General features: G+C 43.0%; 1 protein-coding gene across 4 annotated transcripts in view; it reads left to right on the forward strand.

Annotated features, from left to right (window-relative positions):
* The window catches only part of APP (amyloid beta precursor protein), a 295,623-nt gene that overhangs the window by 195,140 nt on the left and 82,723 nt on the right, over positions 1-17,760 (forward strand). For all 4 annotated transcript variants that reach the window (XM_084634832.1, XM_084634833.1, XM_084634834.1 and 1 more), the window contains one exon: positions 5,174-5,307. In XM_084634832.1, coding sequence (XP_084490958.1) covers positions 5,174-5,307 — 134 coding nt within the window. The remainder of the gene's footprint in view (positions 1-5,173; positions 5,308-17,760) is intronic.

The following is a 17,760-nucleotide window of genomic DNA, read 5'->3' on the forward strand; positions in this document are numbered from 1 at the left end:
CTATCATTTAATGTCCCCAAATTATTCAAATGAAAATTAAAACTTGCATGAAAGGGAGCAATGAAGGATTTTTAACAAATACTTCTGCTTATGTAAGAGTAGAGCGGTCCTGTTGTAATTGTTTCTTCTTCGTCGTGTTCTTTTTTTGTCAATTGTTTTAAGTCAGGAATCTTTAAACTGCTATTAGTCCAACTCTGTGGGTTTTGATATTCTTTGAGAGATATTCTGGGACTTTGTGAATACACAAAATAAATAAATTGCGTGGTGACCTTGATTTTTAAGCAGACCTCTGTTTTTTAAAGAAAGTTTTTACTAGTCTCTTATGCCAGATTGACTGGTGTTCTGCCTGTTATTTTTAAATTATCTTATTCATCCACTGACAGTGCCAGATTGTTCCCTACAGGCAAGTGAGTGCTAATTTTAAATGACACAAGCAAGAAAACTTTTCCCTTTTCAACTGGGAGACTATTCCACATTCTAATAAACCTCACTGTTAATATTCTGTTCTAATAGGCACTCTAAACTTTTCCTTTGATCTATTTAATTCCTTCACTCTTAATTAAACTTTCTGTACAATCTTAAATAATTCCTCTGTCCTTGTTGTTTGCTTCAGATATTTGTACATGGTCATGTTAAGCTCAGCAGACTCCTAGTGCACCTGTAGCATACCACCCATCCACACAATATTTCTATCAGTGGTGCCAAGCATTCATGCCACCACTGGGATTCTATTTGGACTGGTGCTGGACTAGTGTCGACAGCAAGCACTGATGTCCCAGCTTTATCATTTCATTTGATATTCCCATTTGACTCCCACAGTGCTCCTGCCCACTCTTCAGTGATGCCTTTGACAGCTCCGGGCACTGGATGGGTCACTGGTCTAATGGCTATATGCAGGCTTCCAGTGTTCTCATTTCTCTCCGGTCCCTATTTGTCACTGTCCATGTATGCCACGGGTTCCACTGTATTAGGTAGGTGAGGAGGAATGTGCTGGGCCCTGTGGAAGCATCTGGAGGTGCAACCTCGCTCCAGTCCCTGACCTAGATCACTTCTGCTTCTGTCTCCCAGGAAGAGAGCTCAAGAAAGAGGAGGAATCTGTTATTTCATCTGGAAAATAAAATAGGAGGGACCAGAGCTAAAACTTAAAAATTGAAGACAAAAAAGATAAAATCAGGCTCCTTAACTCCTCAGGCAGAGGGACCCAAAGGTGGCAGTGCTTGTCTTAATAGATACCAGGCCACATGTTGTCTGGCATTGGGTCTAGAGCAGGGGTGGCCAACCTGAGCCTGAGAAGGAGCCAGAATTTACCAATGTACATTGCCAAAGACCCTCAGTAATACATCAGGAGCCCCCCATCAGCGCTCTCCCAGCGCCTCCTGCCCACCGGCAGCCCCTGCCGATCAGCACATCCCCCTCCCTCCCTGCACCTCCTGATCAACTGTTTTGTGGCATACAGGAGGCTCTGGTGGGAGGAAGAGGAGCGAGGGCATGGCAGGCTCAGGGGAGGGGGCGGGAAGGGATGGGATGGGATGGAGGCAGGACCGGTGGCAGAGCCAGGGGTTGAGCCGTGAGCACCCCCTGGCCCATCGGAAAGTTGGCGCCTGTAGCTCCATCCCCAGAGTCGGTGCCTATACAAGGAGCCGCATATTAACTTCTGAAGAGCTGCACGTGGCTCCAAAGCCACAGGTTGGCCACTCCTGGTCTAGAAGTTGCTGGTGATTCTTTTATCCCGGTTGCAAGTGTGGGTGCAAAGCACGGCATAGGCTCTGCCCTTTGAAATGCGCACATAGCTTCTCGAGCAGGACAGAACGGTTCAAAGCAAGCAATGGAACAAACCAAAAACGAGAACAGGTGCAAATGGACGTATATTACAGATATCATGCCAGCTGCTTACGAGAGTACTCTGGGATAACTGCAATATTCCTGATGTTTCAATGGTTGCAGGGATGCTTATGCCCTGTGTGTGTGGCGCATTGTGTGCGACAGCGGTAAGGTGGTTGGTGCTGGATGTTCTGCACTGCTGCAGTTCCACCAGTTCTGTTAGCAACCGCAGATAAGATTAATAGAGTAAGGCCAGAAGGACTCCTGCATAAAGCAAGCCATTGAACCTCACCCCTCCCTTGTGACTGAGCAATAGCTTATCTTTTAGAAAGACATCCAGTCTTGGTTTAAAGATTCAAGTAAAGGAGAATCCACCATGTCCCTGCTTACATTCTTCTCCCCCCCCCCCCAAAAAAAAAGCTTAATTACACTCACTGTTAAAAATATGCATCTTATTTCTAGCCTGAATTTGTCAAGCTTGGGCTTCCATCCATTAGGCCTTATTATGCCTTTTTCTGCTAAATTAAAGAACAGTGTGCTATCAGAAATCTCTTCCCTATATGGGTTCTTGTGATTGTTATGGTTTAACCTTTTCTTGGATAAACTAAACAGACTGAGCTTCTTAAGTCCCTTGCTATAAGACATTGTTTTCTGGACCTCAAATCATTTTTGTGGCTCTCTTCTAAATCCTTGTTCATTTTTCAACATCCGTTGGACTCCAGAACTGGATAAAGTATACTAGTAATGGTCTCACTAATGCCATATACAGAGGTAATACCACCCCCTTAGTTCTTCTTGGTATTCTTGTGCTTATACATCCAAGGATAGCTTTATCCCTCTTAGCTCACTGGGAGCAGTTGTTCAACTGTATATCCTGGTGACACCTATGTCCTTTTCAGTGTAACTCTATTTCAGGATACAGTCCCCCAATCTTGTAAGTTTGATCTACATTGTTTGTTAGATGCAGTGACATTGGCTGTGTCTCTACTAGCAAACTTCGTAGCCGTTAGTTTCCACTAGTCGTACCTGCTCTGAGCAGGGTTAGGTGATATGTTGGTAAAAAGTCTGAGCTGTCTCTTAGCTACAGCTTCCACAGTTACTACATGGGTGGAGTAGGATCAGTGAAGAATCACAGATGTGAATTTTGTAAGGGTACACCATTAGTGGCCAGATTTTTTTTTTAAGTGCTCAGCACACACAATTGGGTCCAGATTTTCAAAACAGCTCAGCACCCAATATGCTGAGCTCTTTAGAAAATCTGACCATAAGTATCCCACTGAAAACTGGGTATTGAACACTTCTGAAAATCTGCCCCTTATTTAGATAACTACATGGGAGAAGAGCTCTTGAAAATCTGTCCCTAAATGTATACATGGCTTGATTGATCTTCTATTATTCCAAATGCCTGTGATCTTTTTTGTGTGCAATAAATTAAACGTTAAATTTGCATACTTATTTATTGCACAATTATTTCATTCAATCACTTTTTTCCACTTAAAACTTCTCTTAGTGTTACATATTTTAATTTTACTTTTTTCATTTTTAATAAGTTTTATTAACTGTAGTTTCAGCAAAGAGAATACATGGAGGAAATCAAATAGATTCGGCAAATATTAACCACAAAGGTAGAAAATTGCATTTTTGAAATGCTTTAAGAACAACACAAAACGTTTTCTCTTCACTCAGTTCAAGTTCCAAATGATCACAGTTGGAATTCATCCGTGTTAATAAATTTTCCCAACAGACAACACTGTACCATAACAGGAGCGTCTTAATCTGAAACAAATTATTTGCCTTATCTTTCCTTTGTAGCATCTTGTAAGTTTAAGATGCTCTATACAAGTTTTGTGATAAAAACAGCATGGGCGTCCAGCACAAACCATGTAAATTGTATGTTTGTGGGTGAAATTTATGTTTAGTGGTGTGACAAATGGAGGCAGATTGGTGTGATGAGCATAGCAAAGAATCAAGACTTTCCTGAGTTCTAATCTTGACTTTGAAACTGTCCGATTACATGTTGTTAGGCAACTAAGTGAACCTTTGTGTCTCAGTTGCCCTATCTGTAAAATGGGAATAACTCCATACTTTTCTCACAGGATTGTTGTAAGAACTATTGTACACTACATATGTACAAAATATTATGATTAATAAATATATGTTGGCTACTAGCCATGTGGGTTAATATTTGTAGGTGACTGAATTATAGGGCTATATTTACATTACATCATAATTACATAATGACTCCAAGAGTAGAAAATATTACAGCTTTTGCATTTCGTGACTCTTTGGCATTGTAATTGTATAATTTAACATTCCATTCACATTGGGGTTTTTGGCAAGGAACAGGAGAGTTTAAAATAAAAATAGTAAAAAGAAATTGTCAGTACTTAGTAAGAAAAATATTAGGCCCAGTCAGGCTTTAAAGACTACATATAAACGTAGTAGAGAAGGGTCCAACTTTTTGCAGCTTGTGTTTGCCTGGAGGGCTGTATTTGTTTCTCTTGTTTTCATGGCTATATCTTTTCAGTAGGTGTTTTTTGTTTAAATGAAATCTTCAAATGTTCAAAATATGGTAGAGTGCAATAAATTATGGAATAACCCGAAAAATTACAGTATAGGAGATGGTTGTGGAGTCCATGATTTTCAGTAAATCTCTACTAGAAAATGTTTTCCCTTGATACTTAGCAATTGATGGTTGCTACTGAATCACAAAAGAATAGGCTGATTATCTCATAGGAGTTTCTTTTTTTTAAAAAAAAAAAGTATTCTTGTTAACCCTCCTATGCACTGATCCATTTTAGCATAGGGTTTTTTAATCCATGTTATTGTGAACAAAGCACATCTTTATGAGGACAGAATGCCAGTGAGAGGGATTTTGAATAGAATGTCCTTGGACTGCAGTATGGTTGTGGTTTATATCGTCTCTGTAGACGCTTTAAAGTGTGTTTGTTTTGTTGTATGTTTGTTTTTAATCTTTATAAATAAATAAAGCATGTGGTTTTGAAAAAACGTGTCTGCTGTCAGTTTATGTACCTTAGGTAGTGCCAAGTGTGTTTGCTCTTTGCATGTTTCCTTTGCCAATAGCTCATAATCTGTTAAGTAACATTGTACTGAATGGAAGAGTTTTTCCTGAGATATAAAAAAAAAAAAAAAGGGGTGAAATCTTTCTCCTATACCACCATTTTTTATATATATATTTGATACAGAAGTTTTATAAAGCTAGTCTCCTGACTGAAGTTACTTGAATGGCTTCATTCTACTGGATGTTCGTTCCTGTGTTCAAATGAACTTTATTTATACTAAACTTAAATTGTGCTTTTTTCCCTTTCTCCTATAAAAACTCCGACTCTAGTCCCCACCACAGCTGCCAGCACTCCAGATGCTGTTGACAAATACTTGGAGACACCTGGTGATGAGAATGAGCATGCCCATTTCCAGAAAGCCAAGGAGAGACTTGAAGCCAAGCACCGTGAAAGAATGTCTCAGGTAAGTCATACTGTTGTTCATAATTAAGGCTGATGTCTTGTCAGATGGGTCACAGGATTAATGAATTCCTTGACTTTCTGTATTTTGGGGAAACTCACGTGGCTTTTACCTGCTGCTCTTCCAATCTGCAGCGGAGTAAAGAGACCAACTGTTCCCTATCTTCAAGTATATGTTCCTGTGCGTGCTCGATCATAGGATTTGCACATGCCTGTGAACTCTCGACTGGAGAATTCAAAGTAGTGTCCACAGGCCTGCACCTGCTCAGAGCAGCGCCTTATGCCTCCAAACAAGGGCACATGGGGAGGCGCGGGCCTGCTGCCACTTAGTTCCTTTTCTGTTAATGGAACTCAATGGAACAATCGCATGTCCGTTTATTCTCAGCTTCCTTCCTTTCTTAGTTTATCATTCTAGAATTTTTTCCCTTATTTTTGTAGTTATTTTTATTTCTTCAGTCTTATACAGTTGTGTTTAGAAGAGGGTTCCTCTTCCTTTTTTTCCTGTTTTCTCTCATTCTTTCTTTGGTCCACTACCTCTTGGGTTATGACAAAGATCCGGGTGTTTAAGCCCTGTGTGATGGGGTGGGTTGCGCACCACTAGGATGGTGCCACCTCCTGGTCACTCTAGGGCAGTGGTTCTTAACCCAAGGTGCCCTTTCTGGGGGGGGGTGAGATGTGCCAGATTTTTTTAGAAGGTAAATCATCGAAAACACAAATTAAGCACAGGCACGTAAGTACAACTACTTTGTTTCATCAAACCTATGTATGTATTAACATTGTACATTTTTTAACAATTACTGTAATATACAAACAAAAAATATATCTAGGTTTAAAGAACTGGCCTACTTCAATGATTTTTGATAAGGGGTGCGAGAACATATTTTGAGAACCAAAGGGGTGCAGGCTGCAGTAAAGGTTAAGAACCACTGCTCTTGGGAATAGCTCTCAAGGTCGATGCCCCTTCCCACAGGTGCACGCCATCCTCTACCTCTCTTTCTGTGTCTGCAGCCCCTCTCTCACTCCACGAGTTGCTGCAGCCTCTTTGTGACTTCGCCCTCCAGCCAGGTTACCTAATGGTTTCCCCTTCTGGGGTTGGAAAGTTCCCGCAAACAGGCTCAGGCAGTCTTCCTACTCACTGCTCCCCAGTGCCACTTCCGCATTGGCTGGTTGGGGAACTCAGACCCACCTTCTACTTCAGATTCTGGCTCAGGGATCCTCTAGTCAGCAGTCAAGGTCTGTTCCGCCCTGGACCTTGCCATGTTTCTCTGAGTCCTTTCCTAACCTTTTGGCTCTCCTTTTCTTCTCTGGGTCTGCCAGCTTCACCAGTCCCTCCTCCCAGGGAGCAACTGCAGGCTACGTCTCTGCAGCCTCCAGACACTCTTCCAGGAGGGTGACTACAGGCTTTCCCAGCAGCCCCCTCAGCTGCCAATTTCCTGCCTCTATAAATCTAGCCCAGCTCATTCCTTCCCATCTAGGCTCCCTCACTTGGTCTGGGGAATACTTAGCCATGTAATTCCTCTCCTCTCAGCTGTGGCTGGCTGGGTTAATTAACCCCCTTCTTAGTCTTCATTAACCCTTTCAGGGCAAGTGTGGTGTGAAAACTTCATCACACCCTGCCAGACCTGCCACAGGTCTTTTCCCCATAGTGACAGACATTCAAGCTGTCTCTGCTGCCTCAGAGACACCAACTTCTGATTTAAGTTGAAGGTCTGTACAGGTCTTTAAAGCTGTTACAGCTGCCCGCCCAGTCTCCATGACAGTGGTACTGAGGTGGCTTGTGGGTTTTTTCTTTTGTTCGCTAAACGTCTCTAGATTGCCCAAAGAGCTACGGACTTCCAATCTGAAGGGCCAAACTCTTTGCGGAGAAGACAGATTTTTTTCTCCACATCCTGAAGGATTCTCGGACCGCACTACACGCCTTAGGAATCTACACTGTGGAACAGAAGAGAAGATATAACTCTCAGTCACATCACAGATCACAATCTTCTCAATACTCACCATCTCTGTGCTGTTATGAGCCACAGTGCAAGAGGCTCAGGTCTCAAAAGTGAGAACAGTCTACACCCCAGTCCATGACCTCTCAAACTGCCTCTTATAAGCACTTTGATGAGCTGGTCGGGGGCCTGAACAATGATACCTTACAGCGTCAGCTGCCATCTATACACCTGTCACGCCACTCAAACGTCAACTTACCTTACTTCACAGCAGTTAGGGCCAGCTCTAGAGCAAAGAGATTGATTTCTAGCCCTGAACTTACAGGTTGCCCCCTTCCATATCTCAATACAACCATCGTACAGGAGATTTCCTACTGCTTACCTTTGGGGCAGAATCATTATAGGTACAGACTGCTCTACACAGGGTAGTCTCCAAGGTTCACTTCATTGTAGTGACATACTAACCCCAGTACAGTGACTGGACTTTATCAGCACCAACCTGATGCAGTAGAAGCGAGAGCGCTCCTCTCACTATCCACATTCACCACCCTGGGACACATGTCTCCCTAATACGCTGGGGAGCTCACCTACGCAACAACAAGGTCAGGACAAATGGCCTTCCACAGAAATGACCTTCCATATCACTCTTTTGGCTGTCAGGAGTGCCTGTGCCCAAATTCTGCCTTTCATCAAAAACAACACCCAAAGGTTATGATGGACTTAATGTGACCTGTATGTTTTGTATAAACTGCCAAGGAGCAGCCAGATCTCCCTCCTTCTGCAAGACAGCATTCAAACTTTGGAATTGATGCACCCATCATAGTGTGCTCATCTCAGCTGTCTGTCTACAAGGGATACAGAACGGGATAACCAACAGTCTCAGTTGGAATTTTCTCATGACAGTGAGTGTATACTGAATTCATAGGAGCTTCAAGATATAGCCACCTTTTGGGGAAACATTCACTGGCAGTTGCCCTCATCTTCCCAGCGGACAGGGCCCACTTGTATATCTTTTCCCAGTTTCCTACCCTATCCAAGATTCTGTTGAAAATTCAACGAAACAAAGCGAGAGTTATTGTGATTGCCCCTCTTGACTATGACAAGTCTGGCTCCCTTATCTGACGCAGATGGCCCTCCTGTTCCTCTGACGTCAGCCCATTCCTCACCCGCTCTCTCAAAACAGTGGGCTGACCCTTCACCCCAACCCATGGGTCCTCTGCCTCCAGGCTTAGATCTTTCTTTGTTCCAAGGCTTAGAAGCAGAATGCTCTAACAAGCTGAAACACATGTTGCAACACAACCACAAGTTGACCACTCCACATACCTATCTAGAAAATGGAAACAACTCCAAGTTTGTACCATTCCAAACGGACAGACCCAACCTCATCTTTCCTCCCTCTGATTTTGTACCACATTTTAAACTTTCACTCAGCTCCCTTAAGGTACATCTCATGGTGAAAATGGCTTCCCACTTCAAGTTTGCTCAACCACTAATGCGTAGACTCTTTAAGACCATTGGGACTCTCTTCCCCCATGTGACACCACCCACTCCAGCCTGGGACTTTAATCTAGTTTTCAGGGCTTGGACTAGACCCCCCTCTGAGTCCAGGGCAACTTGTTCTCTCTTACACCTGTCCATGACGACAGCATTTCTAATTGCCATCACCTCAGTTAGGCACATAGGAGAAATAGCGGCCCTGATGCCACACCCATCATTCACGGCCTTTGTCTTTATAAAAAAAAAATAACAACTCTAAGGCCATATCCCAAGTTTCTCCCTACTTTTTCTGCACTTTCCATATGAATCAACAGATCCATCTCCCTGTTTTTTCCCCAAAACCACATTGACAACTGGGAGACAATTGTGCATATGCTAGATATTAGCAGGACATTAGCATTCTACTTGGACAGGACTAAGGACTTCAGGAAATCCCCTAAACCCTTCCTTTCATCCACAGAAAGATCCAAAAGCTCTGTGATATCTCCTCAAAGACTATCCAAATGGGTCTCTAGTTGCGTTAATCACTTAGCAAGGGCCCAACTTGCTTCTGTCCATACGCACTCCATGAGATCAGTTCGTATCTCAATCACATTCCATAGGGATACCACTATCTCCCAATCTATAGAGCAGTGATTGGGGCCTCTGTCCATACTTTCGCAGAACATTATGCGATCCCTGAAGATTTGGCCGTTGACACCATATTCGACTCCACAGTACTCTCTGTAGTAAAAGACTCCGCTCCAAAGTCCCAGGCTCCAGTGGTGGGTACTGCTCCGGAGTCACCTAAAGTGGAGCACCCATAGGGAGGCTACTTGAAGAAGAAGAGGAAGTTCCTCACCTTGTGCAGTAACAATGGTTCTTCGAGATGTGTGTCCCTGTGGGTGCTCCACAACCCACCCTCCTCCCCTCTACTTCGGAGTTCTCTATAGGAAGTGAGGGGGGGTTCCTCCGTGCAGTGCTAAATAGCCTCGAGGCAGACCACGAGGGAGGGAGAGCATATGCACGGGCTCTACGGGACACTGCTACCAAAAGTCTCCGATTAGAGGTGCAGGGGCACACAGACACCTAAAGTGGAGCACCCTTAGGGACACACATGTCGAAGAACCATCGTTAGTGCACAAGGTGAGTAACTTCCTCTACTGCAGGCACAACTTCTAGATTCCGAGCCATGACCGTGGTTAAGCAGAGAGTATCCTGGTTCCAGTCTTCCAGCCTCCTGAGGGAGGTGCAGAGTACAGCTGAGGACCTTCCCTTTGAAGGACCCAAGTTCTTTAGCTCTGATACGAACTTCTCCCTCCACACTGACCGACTCGAGAGCTGCCTTATGGTCTCTGGGGAATTTACATTCCTGCAACAAAGACACAGTTTATTAGGTCTCACATCGCAGCAATCTAGGCCATTCCATTACAACCCTCAACAAGTGTTTCCCAGACCGTAGGACTTTCAGAGGAGGAGATCTAGAGCTCTGAAAAAGGATCCTCTCCCTTCTTCAGCAAGATTATCTGCACCTCTGTATAAGAAAAAGTTTTGCCATCTCGGTAGAGGGCCTTGAGCAATCTACGTTCCCAGATCTTGTGCTGAATGATTCCATCCAGTTCCCCTTTGGAGATCAGCTATCCCACTTCCTTCCTGCTTTGGAACTAATTAGCTCAGACAGATAGATTTTGGAAATGATCGATTTGGGATACTTCATCTGCTTCCACGCTATTCCCCGTTCTTCATCACGCTTCAGGGATCCCCTCACAAAGATCTCTTAAAACAAAAGGTCCAGTCTCGCCTCCTCTTGGGGGTGATCGAGCAACTTCCCCCAAAGTTCATCAGCAGAGGGTTCTATTCCAACTATTTTGTAGTTCCCAAGAGGGGCAGAGCTTAGAGACTGATCCTCGACCTCAGAAATCTGAACACTTATCCTTTCCCAGCACTTCAGGATGGTTACGTTAGCCACTATCATTCCATCCTTAGATCCAGGAGACTGATTTTTCACCTTCAGCCTTCAGGATGCCTACTTTTATGTAGCTATACACCCATCCCACAAACACTTCCTGTGCTTCAAACTAGACTGAGGATACTACCAGTATCAAATCCTTCCTTTCAGGCTCTCCACAGTCCTGAAGGTCTTTAGAAAGCTTCATTCAGTGGTGGCAGCCCATTTACATCAGTGGAGCAGAGTAGTATTCCCTTACATGGATGGTTGGTTCCTCAGGGGTCGATCAACTTCATAGGTCCAGTCAGCAACTTCCAGGGCTCTAGCCCTATTTCAGTCTCTGGGCATTTGCATCAATTGAAAGAAACCTACGTTGACCCTAGTCTAAAGAAGAGCCACTTCACTGGAGCCACTCTAGTCTCCCTAACCACCAGAGCCTATCTCCCCAAGAAAAGATGCTCCACTGTCCAGTCTAATCTTGACAACCACCACAGAGCCCACAAACTGCAAGGACCTGCCTACAACTCGTGGGCCACATATTGGCCTGCACATTCATCGTGCCTCCTAGACTGTACCTCATATGTCTTCAGACATGGCTAAGGTTTGTGTACACACCAAAGAGTCTCTCCAAATGAGTCCCAGTACCTCAGAAGGTTCTGGACTCTCTCCGATGGTAAAAGGACCCACTGAAGATCTGCGTGGGAACCCCATTCTTACATTCCCCAACCCTCAAAAGATCCTCACAACTGGTGCTTCTCTTCTGGGATGGGGGCCATCTCCTAATGTGCCATGACCCAGGGCAGGTGGTCCACACAAGAGGTCACACTCCACATCAACATTCTGGAGCTGAGAGTAGTTTCTTATACTTGCCATCACTTCCTTCACAACATACAAGGCCACTCCATCAGATAATGCTAGACAATAGGGCTGCAATGTCTTACTTCAGCTGACAGGGATGGAGCAAAATCCCAATCCTTATGTGCAGAGTCTCTAAGGCTGTGTAACTGGTGCCTTTCATGTCAGATACAAGTTGCAGCTATCTGTCTTCCAGGCCTCCAGAATACAACTGCAGGCTCCCAGAGCAGTCGCTTTCTTCAGGATCACAAGTGGGAGCTCAACGGTTCTGTCTTCCTCGGCATCTACCAGATCTGGGGTTCCCCAGAAGCAGACCTCTTTGCCATCCTGAACAATGCAAAATGCCATCTTTTCTGCTCCATAGGAAGATGTGGAAGATGGCTTGTTAACACTGTGGCCCTATATCATGCTGTATGCTTACCCGCCTCTACCTCTAATCCTTTACTCAAGCTGTGTCAGGAAAGCACAATAATTATTCTCATAGTGCTCTCCTGGTCAAGATGAGTTTGGTACTCTAACCTCTTTTACATATCTGTGATCATGCCTGTTCTACTTCCTTTCAGGAAAGATCTCCTGTCACAGAACTCAGGAATCCTGATCCATCCCAACCTCTCCTCCTTGAACTTGAAGTCATGGTTGCTAGATGGTTCTTGAGCATGGAGCTAACCTGTTCAGAGACGGTCCAGTCAGTTCTCCTACCTAATACTCGCAAGACTTACATTCAGAAGTGGAAATGCTACCATTTCTAATTTGTTCTTCACTCTTCCCAAGCCTCAGTGATTCTGCATTCCAAAATCCTGGACTACCTTTTGGATTTAAGAATGCAAGGTCTATCTATGAGATCAGTCAGAGTATATCTGGCCACCATCACCGACTTCCATTCACCCACCAAAGGCTTCACAGTCTTAGCAACTCTACTGCAGCTAGGTTCCTCAGGGGCTTATGCAATCTGTTTCTGCCTGTACAGAACCCAGTCCCCCAACAGGACTTAAATTTGGGTCATAATGCCCAGAGGAAGTCTCCCTTTGAACTGGTGGCTACCTGTTCTCTCCACCTCTCCCTCAAGACTTTGTTCCTCATAGCCATCATTTCAGCTAGTCCAATGAAAGAGCTTGGAGTTCTCATGGCTGATTATCCGTATACTCCATTCTGTAATGACAAGGTTGCACTGCGTCCCCATCCTCACTTCCTCCCAAAGGTCTCTTTGGAATACCACATTAATCAAGAGATTCGCCTACCAGTGTTCTACCCAAAAGCTCACGTCTCCAGAGAGGAGACCAGCTAGACATCAGACGGGCCCTTGCCTTCTACTTTGACAACAGGACTAAGTCCTTCTGGGCCTCTCCTAGGCTATTTGTATCACTTGCGGAGAAAATGAAGGGCCAGCCTACTTCCACACAAAAAGACTAAGGGGGTTCAGGTTACATCATAATCTGCTATGCATTGGCTCGTATATAGCCTCTTCACAGTGACAACACATCCCACATCCTTGGCTCTATTGAAGGACTTTCCCAAAACAGATATTTGTAGGTCTGCCACTTGGTCCTCTATCCATAGAGGAACTCTATCCTTTGCCAAGCATTACACCATCTTACCTGCTTCCAGAGATTCTATCTTCGTTGACACAGTCCTCCGAACTGTCCTAAACTTGCCTTCTCAGCACCCACCTCCTTGCTGAGTTACTGCTTCGGAGTCTTCTACAGTGGAGCAGCTGTACAAACATAAGCTCGAAGAAGAAGGAGCAGTTACTTATCTTACAATAACTTGAGTTCTTCACAATAACTTGAGTTCTTCAAGATGTTTTGTCCTTATCAGTAGTCTGCCTCCCGCACTCCTTCCTCTGAGCTGTAGGGGCTCCGCTTCACAATTGAGAAGGAACTGAGTGGTGTCAGGCCTGTGCCTCCCTATATGCCTTAATTTGGAGGCACAAGGCAGCCAAGAGCACATAGACTCATAGATTTTAAGGTCAGAAGGGACCATTATGATCTTCTAGTCTGATCTCTTGCACATTGCAGGCTACCTCACCCACCCACTCCTGAAATAAAGCCCCTAACCTCTGGCTGAGTTACTAAAATCCTCAAATCATGGTTTAAAGACTTCAAGTTACAGAGAATTCACCATTTACACTAGTTTAAACTTGCAAATGATCCATGCCCCATGCTGCAAAGGAAAGTGAAAAACCTCCAGAGTTACAGCCAATCCGACCTGGGGAGAAATTCTTTCCCAACCCCAAATATGGTGATCAGTTAGACCCTAAGCATGTAGGTAAGACCCACCAGACAGCTATCCGGGAAAGAATGCTCTGTAGTAACTCAGAGCACTCCCCCATCCAATGTCCTGTCCCCACATGTTGGTGATTTTTGCTACAGGCAGTCGCTGATGGGCCACATGCCATTGTAACTAGTGCCATCGTACCATCCCCTCCATAAACTTATCTAGATCAGTCTTGAAGCTACTTAGGATTTTTGCCCCCATCCCTTCCCTTGGAAGGCTATTCCAGAACTTCACTCTGATAGTTAGAAACCTTTGTCTAATTTTGAGCCTAAACTTGTTGATGGCCAATTTATAGCCATTTGTTCTTGTGTCCACATTGGCAGTTTACTTAAATAACTCCTCCCCCTCCATAGTATTTATCCCTCTGATGTATTTATAGAGAAAAATCATATCTGCCCTCAGCCCTCTTTTGGTTAGGCTAAGCCAAGCTCTTTGTCTCCTCTCATAAGGTAGGGTTTCCATTCCTTGGATCATCCTAGAAGCCCTTCTCTGCACCTGTTCCAGTTTGAATTCATCTTTCTTAAACATGGGAGACCAGAATTGCACACAGTATTCCAGATGAGGTCTCCCCAGTGCTTTGTATAATGGTACTAACACCTCCCTATCTCTGCTGGAAATACCTCGTCTGATGCATCCTAGGATTGCATTAGCCTTTTTAATGGCTGCATCACATTGATGGCTCATAGTCATCCTGTGATCAACAAACATACCCATGTCTTTCTCCTCCTCTGTCGCTTCAAACTGATAAATCCCCAGCTTTTAGCAAAAATTTTTGTTAATCCCTAAATGCATGACTTTGCACTAATAAATTTCATTCTATTTCTAATACTCCAGTTTACAAGGTCATCCAGATCTTCTTGTATGATATTCCGGTTCTCCTCCGTATTGGCAATACCTTCCAACATTGTGTCATCCGCAAATTTTATTAGCAAACACTCACTTTTTGTGCCAAAGTCGGTAATAAAAATGTTAAATACGATTGGTCTGAAGACTGATCCCGGAGGAACTCAACTAGTAACCTTCCTCCAGCCTGAGAGTTCACCTGTCAGTAAGACCTACTGTAGTCACCCCTTCAACCATTTCCATTAATTCGCCTATTAATCCCCATCTTCTCCAATTTAATTTATAATTTCCCATGTGGAACTGTATCAGTTGTCTTACTGACATCCAGATAGATTAGATCTACTGCATTTCCTTTGTCTAAAAAAATCGGTTACCGTCTCAAAGAAGGAGATCAGATTGGTCTGATTGGCATCCATGCATCCTACAGTGGAGCACATCTAGGGACCAAATGTCTTGAAGAACTCAAGTTACTGTCAGGTAAGTAACCTCTCCTTTCTGACTCTGCAGAAGGTGAAAGGGTGCTGCTGCCTAGGACATGAGTCAGGACAGAAAGTTTTGCTACTTACAAATGGATCACATATCTGTGATTTGATCATAATTTGATATAGCTTATCTGCGGTGATGTGCAAAACTTCTTCTATGAAAAAACAGTGCTGCTCATTAGAGAGCGAAATTGTTTGTAGTCTTTAAATTGGGAGCTGCCCCAGTGCGTACAAGATCATACATTAGCAACTAAGGAAATCTCTGAAGGCTTGTTTAGTCCTGTAGATATACACACATTTTGCCATGTACTTGTTAAAATCAAGAGTGGGGTTGCGCGTGTGTGTGCCCCAAGGTGACATGAAATGCATCTAAAACCAAAGGAGGAAGATACAGGCTTTAAACTAAATATGAAGCCACATTTTTTTTTCTTTAACCAAAAAGACTCACATAGTCTGAGACTCTAAGTATCATATTTCATCCTGCTGAACATTAGGAGCTGAGCTTATATCTCTTTCAGAAACAGGATTTGTAATGGAAATGCCAATAGAAACTTTTCCAGTGGTATTTCCATAAGCAGCACAGAGGAAAAAAATATTTTTAAAAAAGAAGTGCAAAGGAAGTTTGCAATACATACTAGGGACAAAACAGCAACCCCTGAAAGCTAACCTGGTACAAGTTGGATACGCTGTATATAGTGTTCAGGTATTGTACTGTAATTTTTCTGTAACTTGCATTCTCTGCTCCTTTACCCTATTGGATTTTACTTCTTTTTCCCATTCTCCTGTATACTGCCTAGTCTTCTGCATAATGGAAACCCACTAACCGACAAGCATGAATGAAATTTTCAGACCTATGGAGACTTTGTGGCATTAGTAACAAGCTCTTGGTCAGGCTGCAATAATAGAATATATCCTTTTTTAATACATCCTTATTAAAGCCTATCACACAAAGAGAATCTATCAATAATAGCATTCTTTAAGTGGCCAGCTGCAAGCAGTATCTTAAAGTTACTGCATAGCCAAGGAGAGTTGCTTTGCAAATAAAAGGCAGTGTATAAAGAGATGAGATTTTTCTTAATTATTCCTTACAGTTTGGCTCACGCTTTCAAGCTGATCCCAAAAACTTGGTCTGAGTTTTAATTGTGTTTGACTTAACCTTTAAGAATGTTTTCATAAACTATGTTTATATTTTCTTCAGAGCTGAAAGGTTTGTATAGGAGAACTAATCAAATGTGTAATCTCCCAGAAAGAATTATGGAGAGAGTATGCAATTAAAAACTAACTATAGTACTTGGAATTACATCGATTAACAGGAAAAGCAGAGAAATTGTAGTTCCAGAAAACTTTAAAATAAAATTCTGTTAAAATACATGTTAGCAAGCATTTTTGCTAACTTTATAAATGAAATAAAATGTCATACTGCTGGGAAACTATTTAAAGGGAGACTGAAATATTAAAACACTTCTTAAAAATTAGTTTTTACCTATGCTTCAAGTTTTTTACATTTTTACCTATGCTTTTACCAATGCTTATCCCATTGTCTTGTCCACTCTTCTCATCATTTGACTTTTTTCCCCACGAAGAGTGAGAACCGAGGGGCTAAGATTTGCAATGTTAAAAAAAATGACAGGATAAATACATTCTATTTGCCATCCCTCATCCCATTTCCAAGTACATGCAGAGTCTTGCATCTGTGTCTCAACTGCTCCTGCTCATAATTTATCCCTAGCAGGTCAGATAGAATGATAGTGACAGTCTTTGATTGGTTTGGATGCCTTTATTACCCCACATTTGCCTAAAGTGGGACTGATAGCAATAGGTCAGGTATTCTTGCACAAAATCCATCTATGGTTTCCCTTCGCTTACTGTGAAACTCTCAAACATAAATTCTTTTCCTGCCAGGTGAAAACCTTCAAATTTGTTTTGACTCAAATTGTTTCCCTCTGTGACTGAGTTGGTTCATTTTTGGAACTCCCACAGGAGTACTGTATAGCCAGATCAGGAGCCTGTGTTGTGATTGTTTAATATCTTGACACAGCTCTGTGCCTCAGATCTTCGCCTATGAAAAAGCATGATAACATGGTTAAGACTTGGGAATTCTTGGTCAAATCCTGTGTCTGCCACTGGTGTTATGTTTGATCTCAGACAAGTCACTTAGAGCCATATTTTTAAAAGTATTTAGGCACCTAACTCCTGTTGGTTTTAGTGTGAATTAGGAACCTACATATCTTTTAAAATATGGTTTTTAATCTCTTGAATTCCACATGTGTAAATGGAAGATGCTACCTCCTTTCTCCCATCATTTGTCTCTGTCATTTAGATTATAAACTCTTCTGGATACGAACTGTCCCTTACTACAGTATGTAAGGCACTTAGTGCAGTGGGGCCAACTCGGGGTATTTAGGCACTACTGTAATACAAATAATTATTAGTACGGTGGCATATTTTAGTTTTTACCAACAGAAGAACCAAAAAAACCCCAAAAAACACCATCAAGAAAACCATGATTCTATGCTGACAAGAAAGTTTAGTCCATCCAAATGTGACATTTAAACATTTTTGCTATTTTGTCTATACAACTTCATCAATTTCAAGCTGCCCCAGTTCTTATTTCTTGTCCTGATGGGATTCTCCCTTTCCATTTC

The sequence above is a fragment of the Lepidochelys olivacea genome (assembly GCF_965140295.1).
Source record: "Lepidochelys olivacea isolate rLepOli2 genome assembly, chromosome: 1".
NCBI lineage: Eukaryota > Metazoa > Chordata > Testudines > Cheloniidae > Lepidochelys > Lepidochelys olivacea.